Genomic DNA, 13,739 nt, shown 5'->3' on the forward strand with positions numbered 1-13,739 from the left:
AACCAACCAGAGAAAATAATTTTTCCTTACAAGACTGTCTAAATAACCCAATTAAAAGATTTACACCAAGTGTCCCAACACCTGTTTGGGTAAGATTTATCTTAAGTATGTATAAAACTTTGCAAGTCTAGACAAAATTTTCTGAAACCTTAAATATTTTTTTTAGGATGATGTTGAAAATCGCACAACACTAGTTGAGAATGATATGTTTTCTCCTCCTCCACCACCCCTGACTCAGCCGGCTCTATCCCACAGTTTAAACTCATTGAGTGGAAACATGACTCGCACACCAATCCCAAGGCCAGAAAGTGTCCGCAGTGACAACAGTGTGACATCTGTGCCAACCCCACAAGCGCCACCAAGGATATCAGGAGATGTGGCACTCACTCCAACCCATAGTGCTTTCACACCACAAGCCAACCCTCACAGCTCTATGGCCGCTGTGACACCAATGGCAAGTGGTACTAGTCAAGCCAAGAATAGTATAAAAATTCAGTGAGTGGTTTTGTCGAACCCATCATGGAAAAATACAGAACTGTACATCATTTTAAATTTTATTTCTTTTATTTTTCAGAAATTGTGTTTCAACAGTCAGTTTGGGCTGTGAATTGAAATTATTAGATATTTATTGTAGAACACGATTTTCTGAATACAATCCTGCTAGATTTCAAGGAGTAGTCATGAAAATATTGGAACCTCGAGTAACAGCACTTGTTTTCAGGTTGTTTTACTTATTATGTAACTTATTAATAGTGATAGCCCTTAAATAAATTAAATTCAGACTATCTGATCACACTTAAGGCATAGGTTGTATGACGACCAGATGGCCTAGTGGTTAGAGAACCTGACTACGAAGCTTGAGGTCCCGGGTTTGATTCCCGTGTGGGGGCAGATATTTGTATGAAAAATATGAATGTTTGTTCTCAGGTCTTGGGTGTTTAATATGGATTTAAGTATGTATCTATCTATTTAATTATATTTATCCATTGCTTAGTACCCATAACACAAGCTTTGCAAAGCTTACTTTGGGACTAGGTCAATTGGTGTGAATTGTCCCGTGATATTTATTTATTTATAGGTACTTAAAAAAAATACTTTTTTTGTCACTAGTAAATTTGTTTCAGGTCTGGAAAAATAGTATGCACTGGAGCAAGAAATGAACATGATTCTTATCTAGCAGCTAGGAAATTTGCAAGAATCATTCATAAGCTTGGATTTCCTGTGAGTTTTACCATGCAGAACAGAGAGCATACACAATTTTTTTTTTGAAGCTAACATGTTTGATTGAAGACTTGTTGTTGCAGGCTAAGTTTTTGGATTTTAAAATTCAAAATTTTATAGCAACAGGAGATTTAAGATTTCCAGTAAGATTAGAAGCGTTACAACAGGCACATGGGCAATTTACGTCATATGAACCAGAGCTGTTCCCTGGCCTGGTCTACAGGATGGTGCGGCCTAGAGTAGTCTTATTAATATTTGTTAATGGAAAGATTGTTTTCACAGGTAAATCAAAAATGCACTGCACATTTGCTGTCTTATTTAGGAATAAATAGTAGCACCAGCTGCGGCCTGCACAGTCAAAATTTACATATACATGCCCACATTATGTGTATGTATGAGTACAAGCCCACATGTGGGTATGTTTCATTACCAGTAAAGTGCAAAGTTCCTATGGAATGCAAATAGTTGCAGGCAGCTAGTTCTACTAATATTATAAATGCGAAAGTTTTGTGATTAAGTATTAATCTTTCAGGCCTAATCGGCTGAACGAATTTGGTGTAGGTATATGTCGGCGGCCAATCGTAAAATCCGCCAGATCACGAAATTCCTAGGCATATCGTAAAATTGCGCCATTTCATGATATGCCTAAACGTTCGCCAGGCATATTACGATATGCCTGAGAAACAATACGATACGTCGACCATATACGACCGTTAATAAACATTTTTCGTTTTTAAAGAATATAAAAGTATCACGAATAATTGGAGTAGGCACATTAACTTTTAGTACCTGGGCGACCGAGCTTTCGGGCTGAAACTCGGTAACAACAGTTTTCCCAGAGACCAAGATAAATCGATTTTTTATCCCCAATAACCCCTACATACCAACCTTCATCAAAATCGTTGGAGCCGTTTCCGAGATCCCCGAAATATATATATATATATATATACAAGAATTGCTCATTGAAAGGTATTAAGTAGATATGTATTAAGAACAATTCTTTCATACCACATTTTTAATTTTCTTCAATTTTTATGGAATCGAGAAAAAAATGAAAAATTGCCACCTCAGCAGTATAAACGCTCTTAAACGGTGAGTTTTTAACGATATGGCGGATGTCCCTTAGCCAATTCATGAAATGGCGCCATTTCACGATATGCCTAGGAATTTCGTGATCTAGCGGATTTTACGATCGGCCGCTGACGAATAGATTGCTGAATCTCAGGTTAGTTTGTATCGCAGAAAATTGTAGTTATAGTGTTATGTAAACTTATTCTTCGCAGACGAAGTCGCGGGTAACGGCTAGCATTATAATTGAGAAAGTAACTTTACTTTCTATCTTTTCACGCTTAAACCGTAGGCGCAGAACCAATTTAATTGAAATTTGGTAATGAAATAGTTTAAGAATCTAGCAAGGATATAATGTGGGTTAGTTTCATCCCGGAAAAAAATTACATAATTCCCGCAGGATATTATAAACGAATTTTTCATAGACAATGGGTAATTTCCAGTAATTGACACATTTCAAATTTCAGGAGGAAAGACGAGAAATGATATTCACGAAGCTCTAGACATAATTTACCCAATTCTAAGAAGTTACAGGAAAAACTAACAGGTAACTTAATTTTATATGTAGTAGGTGTTAATTATAATGATAATAATCAATGACATTGTATTTATATTATTGATGATTCAATAAATTATTGAAATTGGCTCTTTGGTTTCAATTTATTATTTACTAGCTTTTACCCGCGGCTTCGCACGCGTAAACTATTCGGTGTGTTAGCTGCAATTGAAATTTTCGGGATTTTACAAAATTCCCCTGGAAATTTCCAATATTTATATCGTGGTCTTCATTGAGGTTTTGTTGTGAATAACTGTACAAAATTCAAGACTCTAAACCCAGTGCTGAAGTTTCAAAATTTTTCCCTATCCAAAATCAAATGCAAAATTCAAATTCAAATCATTTATTCAGTAAATAGGCCGCAATGGGCACTTTTACATCTCATTTTTTAAACTACCAGCGCTTTCGGAAAGACCATCATTGCCAAGAAGAATGCGCCGCAAGAAACTTGGCAGAAAGTAATTTTTTCAAAATAAAATAACATGGTATGGTAGGTTGAGGGTTTTGTGTTAAGAACATCATCATCATCATCATCCCAGTCTATCCTAGTCCTGCTGGGCACTGTTGGGCACAGGCGTCCTCTCAGAATTAGAGGGCTTGGACCGTAGTTCCCACGCGGGCCCAATGCGGGATGGGAACTTCACACATACCATTGAATACCTTTGCAGGGTTGTGCAGGTTTCCTCACGAACAACTGTCCAAAATTTCAAGACTAAACCCAGCGTTTGAAATTTCAACATTTTATCCCGTGGGAATATCGGGATAGAAAGTAGACTACTTATGTGTTATTCCAGAAGTCCAGCTACCTACTTACCAGATTTCATGACTATAAACCAGCGGTTGTTATTTCGTTGTTTCCAGTTTTTATCCCTATCCCGTGGGAATATCGGAATAAAAAGTAGGCTATGTTTTATTCCATAATTTCCAGCTATCAACATACCAAATTTCAGGGCTCTAAGCCCAGCGGTTATTAGTTCAAGATTTTATCCCTATCCCGTGGGATAAAAAGTAGCATATGTGTTGTTTCAAACGTCCAGCTACCTACTTATCAAATTTCATGACTCTAAGCCCAGCGGTTGTTATTTCGAGATTTTATCCCTATCCCGTGGGAATATCGGAATAAAAAGTAGCCTATGTTTTATTCCAGATGTTCAGCTATCTACATACCAAATTTCAGGGCTCTAAGCCCAGCGGTTATTAGTTCAAGACTTTATCCCTATCCCGTGGGATAAAAAGTAGCATATGTGTTATTTCAAACGTCCAGCTACGTACTTATCAAATTTCATGACTAAGCCCAGCGGTTGATATTTCGAGATTTTATCCCTATCCCGTGGGAATATCGGGATAAAAAGTAGCCTATGTTTTATTCCAGATGTACAGCTATCTACATACCAAATTTCATCCAAATCCGTCCAGCCGTTTCAGCGTGAAAGAGTAACAAACATACTCACTCACAAACTTTCGCATTTATAATATTAGTAGGATAGGATTCAAGGTCCATGTCAGGGTGATGGCATGTCATGCCATGGACACGAACGAACCAATAATAGAAAGAAAGGCATTTGAATCATTTTTGACAATAACTAGGGGTACTACTGTACTTGACACGTCAATGATTGGTGCTATTACCCTATTAATTTTTATGTATGTATTCTCAACTACAATGCATCAGGTGGCATATAGTTCTGTGATATGAATCTATACTAATAAAGGGGTAATTGATAAGTGTCTTTTCAACTCTGATATTTCACTGGTCAGTTCTGCTTAAGGATAAGGATAACATTAAAAAGAAAAATGTTTGAAAAAAAAATATTGTTTATTAATTTATAAAATAGCCATAATTTTAAACTTATTTATATTAGTGGTCCTTACCATAATTAGGAAATCTACTCATTTAAAAATATTTGCTCAACAAACAACATTCATTATCATTACTTTTAACCTATGTGACATATTAAAAAAAACTGTTTAAGCATCCATCTTTAAGACCCACAACTTAAGCATTCATCTTTGTTTTGTAAAGAGCAGGTGATGGCAGCCATATTGGCTTCGTCTTTTTCAGTTGAGATTCCATTTCCATTGACCATTCTTCCTCCTTTAGCTTTTGCCTTATCAACAGTAAATTGAATGGCATTGACAGCGGGCTTGGTGCGCAGGTAATACATGCCAGTTTTCAGTCCCATTTTCCATGCATAAAAATGAATGGACGTTAGTTTGCCGTAGTTGGGTTCCGCAACGTGAATGTTGAATGATTGGCTTTGATCAATGAACGCGCCTCTATCAGCAGCCATCTGAATAGTAGTTTTCACAGATATTTCCCAAACAGTTTTATACAACTCCCTTATTTCCTTAGGAATAGCCTCTATATTTTGAATAGACCCATTGTTGTGAATTATCAAATTCTTCATATCTTCATCCCATAAATCAGCTTCGGTTAAGTCACGGAGCAGGTGGTGATTCACTACTTGGAATTCACCAGACAGAACTCTTCTTTGGTAAATGTTGGATGTGAATGGCTCAAACGATTCATTGTTCCCCAAAATTTGTGCAGTAGAAGCAGTAGGCATTGGAGCCAGTAATAGGGAGTTTCTGACACCATGCTGTGCAATCTTTTCTTTGAGTGCTGCCCAGTCCCATAAGTCAGTTGGTGTTTTGTTCCACATATCATACTGCAATATACCTTTGCTTACAGGGCTTCCCTCATAAGTCTCATAAGTACCAAACTCCTTAGCCAATTCACAACTTGATTCTAATGCACCATAGTAGATGGTCTCAAAGATTTGCTGATTAAGTTTCACAGCAGCCTCACTCTCATAGGGCAGGCGCATGAGAACAAATGTGTCAGCCAAGCCTTGAACTCCAATGCCAATTGGCCTGTGCCTCATGTTTGAATTCCTAGCCTCAGGAACTGGGTAGAAGTTCACATCAATTATTTTATTTAAATTGTGAGTGATTGTTTTAGTCACTTCTTTAAGTTTAGTGAAATTGTAAGTTTTGTCTTCATTCACAAACATATTTAGAGCTATAGATGCCAAATTGCACACTGCCACTTCATCTTGGGAAGTGTACTCTACTATTTCAGTGCAGAGATTACTGCATTTGATTGTTCCCAGATTCTGTTGGTTGCTTTTCCTGTTACAAGCATCTTTGTAGAGCATGAAAGGTGTTCCTGTTTCAACCTGGGATTCTATAATAGCTTTCCATAGTAGCTGTGCCTTTACTTGTTTTACAAATCTGTTCTCTTGTTCATATTTCTCATACAGAGCTTGGAACTCGTCTCCCCAGCAATCTGCCAGGCCAGGGCTATCATGTGGGCACATTAGACTCCAGTTTTCATTATTTTCAACCCTCTTCATGAACAGATCTGGTATCCACAAGGCATAGAACAGCTCTCGAGCCCGTACTTCTTCTTTACCTGTGTTCTTCTTCAAATCTAAAAATTCAAATATGTCGGAGTGCCATGGCTCTAAGTATACTGCAAAGGCTCCTGGGCGTTTATTTCCTCCCTGATCAACATATCTAGCTGTGTTGTTGTAAACTCTTAACATGGGCACCAGTCCGTTGGATACACCATTTGTTCCAGCAATATAGGTTCCCTTGGCTCTAATGCAATGTACATGAACGCCAATGCCACCTGCAGATTTTGAGATAAGGGCACACTGCTTGAGAGTATCATAAATGCCTTCAATGCTGTCATCCTTCATTGCAATGAGGAAGCACGACGACAGCTGCGGCCGGGGCGTCGCGGCAGAGAACAGGGTTGGGCTGGCATGGGTGAAATATTTTTCAGATAATAAATTGTAAGTATTGATGGCTGCATCAATATCTTCACCATGTATACCAATTGAAACTCGCATAAGCATATGTTGAGGCCTTTCTGCTACCTGTAAATTAAAGTATTTATATTAATAAATTTATGAAATGGCAAGATGATTTTGATGCATATTATATCAAATTAATGGCAGGAAGCATGCTCTTGGCCCAGCAGTGGGACACTTAAAATATTTTTTAAACTGAGGTCATGGCATATAGATTACAAAAGAATATGGTATTTGACAACTCCTGAATTTGCCATTTCTTAATATTATTATGAAAATATAGATATACAGACAGTAGCGAAGAGAAAACTTAAATCAGTTGAAAATTGGATTTATAGTGATTTATTGAAAAATCTATATACATATCTCTTTCTCAAACGCTTTTCTCTATGCAGCAAGTATGGAGGTACTGGCGTGTGACGTCACATGCCAGTATGTCATTCTCTGTCTAATCTTGAATTTCAAACCTTTATAACATTGTGATTTGTAAAGGTAGCTTAATAATTGTTTCTCTATTCGATAACAGGCACTGTTTAGTTTTAATTTATAAAACATATACAAAATAGTCAAATACCATATTAAAATTAATGTTTGTTTACCTTATTGTCTATCTTCAGCAAATATGATCTTTCCAAAGTTTTGAATCCAAAATAGTTATATTTGAAATCTCTGTCATAAACAATAGCAGAGTCTAATCTCTCTTTGTTTTTCATTACTATATCATAATGAAAGTCTGAAATCATGGGTGAACGTTTCTTTGTGTGCTTGTTGACTATGTTGTATAAATCAGTTATCACATCTGAAATAATAATAGACGTGTGATTAGAGGCACTTCTTATTTTACTCAATATCCTATTCATAGTTCTAACATATTGTATTTGTGCATGTGTACCTAATGAATTTCTTTTATAACTCTAAATTTCATACATGAAGCTTAATAGACATAGAAAAAAAATATAATATAACAAACTAAATATAATAATAACTACCTATTATTTTATCAGTAGGTAGAAACTGTTGAGAAAACGAGTTATCTTTATGAAAAATATAAAGATCCTTATCAATAATAGTTATAACTAGCCCGTTACCCGCGACTCCGTCCGCGTAGAATTAGTTAATTGCTATCGCGCGGGAGCGTTTTTGTCCAGGATAAAACTATCCCATTTCATTCATCAGGACTCAAACTATCTGTGTACCGAATTCCATCTAAATCGGTTCAGCGGTTTAGACGTGACGAGGTAACAAACAAACAGACTTACAAACTTATGCATTAATAATATTAGTGGATAGTATAATATATAATAATAGTCTTAAGAGTTTGTATAACAACTATGGTAGGACATAATTTTTATAACAGGCTGCAATCACCAATACCATCAGACATAAAGAGAAACCATTACATGTTTACCTGAAAAATGTTTCTTAGTTTCTTTGTGTAGATTAGATATAGCCAATCTGGCTGCCAGCACAGCATAATCAGGGTGATCAGTAGTCATTGTTGCTGCTGTCTCCGCAGCCAGGTTGTCCAGCTCCACCGTTGTCACACCAGAGTAAATACCACCTATGACCTTCAGTGTTATGGATACCTGTTGTAAAATGGGGGTTAGTTAAAAAATGCACAAAAAACGACTCTATTTCAATGACAGAGGGTTCAAATGTGCTTAATTACATTAATTTATTGAATCAGGGTTACTTTGCGGAGATCCATATCAATGAACTAAAAGAATTTCCTTGCTCACCCGCGACCTTACGATAGCTAAGCTTTTGCAAAATATGCGTGTACATGCAGTTCCTCCACCTCCACACTGCAAGAACATACACAAATCACACAAACCCATCTATCACCACACCACACTTACGTTTCGAACTCAACCAGAGCTCATCTTCAGAGTAACACAACCATACACCATGCTACCAGTTGTTAGACTAACAAACCACAACCACCGTTTTAATTTGTCACTGTAACTCCCCAAGTACCCACTTATATTTTTTCTCAAACAAAACAAAACTACCCACAAAAAATTAATAAATTTTAACCATCCTACAAATCTACCTTGATTTTTTATTTATTTACTGTCAAGGCGTGTTTTATTAACTACCATTGCTAAAATTAGACCTTTATCCACAACTGTCTGTTAGAGTAAGATGGTGGTATGGATATCCCATTCTAAAAGATGGGTCCGCCGGACCGTTCGTTCGTCTGTTACGGCTATTAGTCAAACACGTCAGTGTGGTGTGGTGGTGGTGATAGATAGGTGTGTGATTTGTGTGTTCTTACAGTGTGGAGGTGGGGGAACTGCATGAACACGCGTATTTTGCATAAGCTTAGCTATCGTAAGGTCGCGGGTGAGCAAGGAAATTATTTTAGTTCATTTCTTAATTACATTGTTTAGGTTGCAGTGGTTGGTTGTGTTAGTAAAAATTTACTTGAAAGTTGGAAAATATCTGGCACTTTGTCTACAAAGAATTCGTTCATAGCGCACCCTCAATACATGCAAAATTTCATGGCAATCGGTTCTGTTAATTAACTAGTTAAGGTGTGAATACAAAACATACAAAGTAACAAACAAACCTTTGAGGGTTGTGTGGTCAAACCCAATAATTATGTAAGGATGTAGTGACAAGGGTGACAATTCAATTCAGATAAAAATCAATGCAAGTATGATCAAAATAACACAACAAAAAAGTGTAGGATAATAATCCCGTTTTAAACTTAATCCCTTTTTTATTTTGCCAATATTCTGTAACCCATGGAACGTCCTGCCTAATGCCGTGGAACTAATAGTTTGTGACTGGCCAATTTTAGTGACTGCATCATTTCGTTCATCTTCTAGCAAAGGGTACTTAAACAAAATTACCCAAAAGGCAGCAGGATGGATTAAGTATTCCCTGGACTGAATCCTTTTCAACGGTAGGTTATCCTAATAATATTACAGATCCCAAGTCTGCTGTTATAAATTATTATTGCAAGTTAATACTGAATAATGAATAGTAATGGTAAGGTATCTGCCAACAAAATACACCAATACTTACAGGATCTACAAAATCCATGTTTAGTCCATAGCAGAGCTTCTTGATTCTAGATGTAATCTTGTCAATGTGGACTTCTTCTACTCTGCCACCTGCAAAAATATATGTTACAATACAATACAACATTAGATACAGGACAAACAGTACACATAAATGAAAGGTTCTTTACATAGTAATTACTTGCTATTAGCTATTACTTGTCTGCCAAAACTTAATTTATTGCTATCCTGCAGAAACTATGTAATTTTTTTGGATAAAAACTATCCCATGTTCCTAGGTCTCAAACTATCTCCATACCAAATCTCATTGGAATTGGTTCTGCAGTTTATGTGTGAAGAGGTGACAGTCAGACAAACAGTTACTTACACATTTATGATATTAGTAAGAAATAAAATATATGAGTTTACATTCACATTCAAATACGAGTTAAAATTCACAACAACAGAATTGTATGTAATGTTTCAATTTAAAAATACCACTTGAAAAAAAAGGAGTATGAGCAACCTTCATTACGTTTTTCTTTGAACTGTTTAAAACATCAAATTATTACACATGTAGCAATTTTATGTGTGTGAATTTGTTTTTGTTTCAAACATAGCAAGCAATACAATGTAAATGTAGCAGACAAAGGTTTACTGTAAATTTTATCTTGCTAGAGGAACTCAACAATAGCACATATTTACAAAACACAATTCCAAGTGCAGTACTACAGTTTATCAACTATAAGCAGATGGTAGGCTCACTTGAGTCACTAAGTCTCCTTATATACCCAGCACCAGCTTTAAGGGGGGCGACTGGGGTAGCTGAAGCGTCGGGGTCTAGTTTCATTTAATTATAAATGGAAGATTTGTTTCTTCGCTTTGGTGAAAGGGGCGATTATCCTATACTGAATGACTTAACAAGTCTAGACAACCTATCTTAACAATGTCTTTGTTCTCTCAATTGGTATAGCTGACTACTGTATGTACCTGACATTATAGTGACTACAAAATTACGGAAAAACAAATAGTATAGCGGGGTTTTCAAGTCCCTATTGAAGTAGTTTAGAATTAGATAATTGGAGTCCCCTGTGGTCGGTGTCTGTTTGTCTAGTGATCTAGTTTGATCAGGCGTTTCATTATTTTCTTTACCTAATAAAGACAGGGGTAAAATCGAACTAAAATAATAGCAAGTAATGTTCTAAGGATGTGATTTTACTCTGCACCAGTTATAAAGGTACTTAACGACGGAATAGATAAGAACTCACCTCTCTTGTGAACATATAATTTATTCGACTTCCCAACCATGTTGACAGTCTGCAGGAAACCAAATATAAGTAATTAGCAGAAATTAACCAGAATAAACTTATTTCTGTTCAAGAATACCAATGAAAGATGATCAACGGACGTGATATACGCCGTGCGTGTGCGTGCGTTGCTTGACAACAAATTTGGCGGGAATTGGTGGTGAAATGAAAAAAGAAAGGAGACCACAGATATCATTAAATATGACTATTTGATGACTATTATGTATTTACTTTTGTTTGTCTGTGATGTACATGTTAAGGGCTGTTGCACATAATTAAGGTTTATGTTAAGGTTTTGGGACCTACTCAAAGCTCCATGCCTCTGCCAAGTTTATTAATGCAGAGGGCCTAACCTACTGCGGAAAATCGGAATTCGTATCGTACCGTCCCTCTCACTCTCGTATTAAATAGTATGTGTCAGAGAGACGGAACGACACGAACTTATTAAAGTACGGAATGGCCCGCAGTGTAGATGGGCTACTACAAAACTCGCAAATCGAAGTTCGAATTGCACTGTCCCTTTCACTTGCGTATTAAATGACGTAAGCTCAGCATTAACGGCAACATACAAAGTTCATTTTCATTCGTTATAGGGCCACAAGGCTTACAAACTCTAAACCGAAGCTGTTCGTGCTCCCTCTCCTTCGAATTAAGTAGTGTAAGTGTGAGGGATTCACGACAAACTTCGATTTCAAGTTTCGTAGTAGCCCTAAGTGCATTATAAGAAACAGGATACAGGCATACTAATTAATACGTACATTGGCAATTAAATAGGGCACCGCAAGCAGTGGTATTCCGAAACTAAATTTCTTGTTGTGCAGTCTCTCTGACAGTTACACGAGTTTGATAAAAGCGAGAGGGAAGACGCGCCGAACTTCGACTTCGATTTTCGTAGTAGCCTTGAAGGATTTCCATTTAAGATGGGTTCAGAGTAGCCACTCTTTATTTTCAAAATCAGTAGAAAAAAACCTACTGTATGGGGAGATGTCATGCATTTCGAAGAGATAATTTTTTTTATAGTTTGCTAACACAGGCACATTTGTCGCCAATTATCTACTTTCAACTACTTACTGCCCTTTATGGCGGCAGTACTGAAAAAGACTTACATTTAGCCTTGGCATTCAAAACTTCTCATAGTACATGACACAAGTATACAAATTAACTATGGTTAAAAATTTCTTAGTTTCATAAGACTGACTTTGCAAAAAGTTTATACTCTGTTTTTTCAAACTTAAGATACTAAAAATACCACTAAGTACATAGGTACATAGTTATCTTAAAATTTTTTACGTATCAACATAGGTTATACGTATAATATTCAGATGCATTGTACAAGAAGACATTAATTCTAAGGCGCTATTATAAATTATTCCGTTAGGGATATTTGGAAATTAATTGATCCGCATTGGAGATCCCTACTTCAACATAGCGAACCTACTGTGTTAAAATACAACTCGTGTTAAATCTTGTGATGTATAGTTAATTTTCCATATAGTACAGTCAGCAAAAAAAAATACTTATATTAGAAGAATTTTCAGAAAAACTTTTATTGAACTGTTTACGGAACCTTTCATGTATGAGTCCACTCGCACTTGATCATTTTTTCTGTATATTGTCTGTGTTTATGTACACTTCATGTAATAACACTCCTCTTTTTGCGTTAGGGGTTAAAAATAGGTTGAGCTGCTTAGTAGTTAGAGGAATAGAACCAATTATGCATACATACATCAAAATATAAGGCCCTTGGGCTTCACCAGAATCGGGTAAAAATACAGAATTAGTTTCATTACATTGGCATGGCAAGTAATTGTTTATCAGAGGTATACAAAATTATGTATTGTCAACTAACTCCAAGATCACCTTCATTTCATTTCATTCATTGACAAGTAAAGACATATTTGACAATAAGGCAAGAAATTGTAAGAAAGTTGTCTAGGTAAACATAGGTCATTGACCTGCAATATGACAAAAATTGGATTGTGCATACCAATTTTATTTTATCTTGCATAAGTTAGTGTAAGCTACTGGCTAAATTTAACTTTGTTTCAGGTTCAGCTTTGGAGTTGCCCAGTGTGGAATATTTTACATGCACAGCCTTCCAGTGCTGTGCAGTGCACAATACAATACAATACTACAATACAATTGTGTAACGTGAAACTGTATTTACCTATGTAAAGAAAAACAGATCCTGACATGAAAATAAATTATTATTAAGAAAAAACAACTTTTTTTTCTTTAATTCGATCATTTAATTAATAAAAAGCGCACCACTACGTGCCGTTTTTTGACAATATATCGATAAAAAAGCACAACACTACTGCTGTTACAATATCGATAATATCGACTGTTCCTAACAACACTACTTGTCAATGTGACTTTTTCGGCCCTGTTTAGTCTGTGCAGTTCGTTTCTTGATATTGATAAAAAGACACTGAATGTACTACAATCGTTTTACAGTATCAATTCCGTCTAGTAGTGATTTATAAACAGGGCCTTTCCAGCAAATTTAACCACATGGCTGAATGCTTGCTGAATGATTGTGCGTGCGGTGCGGTACATCTTGTATATTCTCTTATTTATGTTGTTTTTTCATAATATCATATTATTTGCTCCATCGTAAGGTCTTAAATTAACTAAGATCATAATAAACAATCTACAGTAATGCCATTTTATAAAAAAAAATAAAAAAAAAACTGAAATACGCCTTAACTAATAAAAAAAACGTTCCGTGATAAGCAGACGTTATTAAGATGTAATATAA

General features: G+C 36.1%; 2 protein-coding genes across 4 annotated transcripts; one reads left to right on the top strand and one right to left on the bottom strand.

Annotated features, from left to right (window-relative positions):
• The first annotated feature begins 6 nt into the window (after positions 1 to 6).
• On the top strand, positions 7 to 2,934 carry LOC141437300 (uncharacterized). Of its 2 annotated transcripts, none has more exons than XM_074100574.1 (6): positions 7 to 89; positions 167 to 495; positions 575 to 721; positions 1,125 to 1,221; positions 1,305 to 1,503; positions 2,757 to 2,934. In XM_074100574.1, the coding sequence occupies exons 2-6, from the start codon at positions 206 to 208 to the stop codon at positions 2,831 to 2,833; spliced, it is 810 nt and encodes a 269-aa protein (XP_073956675.1). In that variant the 5' UTR covers positions 7 to 89; positions 167 to 205; the 3' UTR covers positions 2,834 to 2,934. The 2 variants fall into 2 exon arrangements, with proteins under 2 accessions (XP_073956675.1, XP_073956676.1); XM_074100575.1 differs by having other exon boundaries at positions 15 to 89; positions 256 to 495.
• A 1,708-nt stretch (positions 2,935 to 4,642) lies between these two features.
• On the bottom strand, positions 4,643 to 11,140 carry LOC141437295 (ribonucleoside-diphosphate reductase large subunit-like). Of its 2 annotated transcripts, XM_074100567.1 has the most exons (5): positions 10,940 to 11,140; positions 9,697 to 9,785; positions 8,072 to 8,249; positions 7,263 to 7,462; positions 4,643 to 6,729 (listed from the first exon to the last, which is right to left on the bottom strand). In XM_074100567.1, the coding sequence occupies exons 1-5, from the start codon at positions 10,977 to 10,979 to the stop codon at positions 4,828 to 4,830; spliced, it is 2,409 nt and encodes an 802-aa protein (XP_073956668.1). In that variant the 5' UTR covers positions 10,980 to 11,140; the 3' UTR covers positions 4,643 to 4,827. The 2 variants fall into 2 exon arrangements, with proteins under 2 accessions (XP_073956668.1, XP_073956669.1); XM_074100568.1 differs by lacking the exons at positions 9,697 to 9,785; positions 10,940 to 11,140 and adding an exon at positions 8,523 to 8,625.
• Between the last annotated feature and the right edge of the window lie 2,599 nt (positions 11,141 to 13,739).

Source organism: Choristoneura fumiferana, chromosome 17, assembly GCF_025370935.1.
Source record: "Choristoneura fumiferana chromosome 17, NRCan_CFum_1, whole genome shotgun sequence".
Lineage (NCBI taxonomy): Eukaryota > Metazoa > Arthropoda > Insecta > Lepidoptera > Tortricidae > Choristoneura > Choristoneura fumiferana.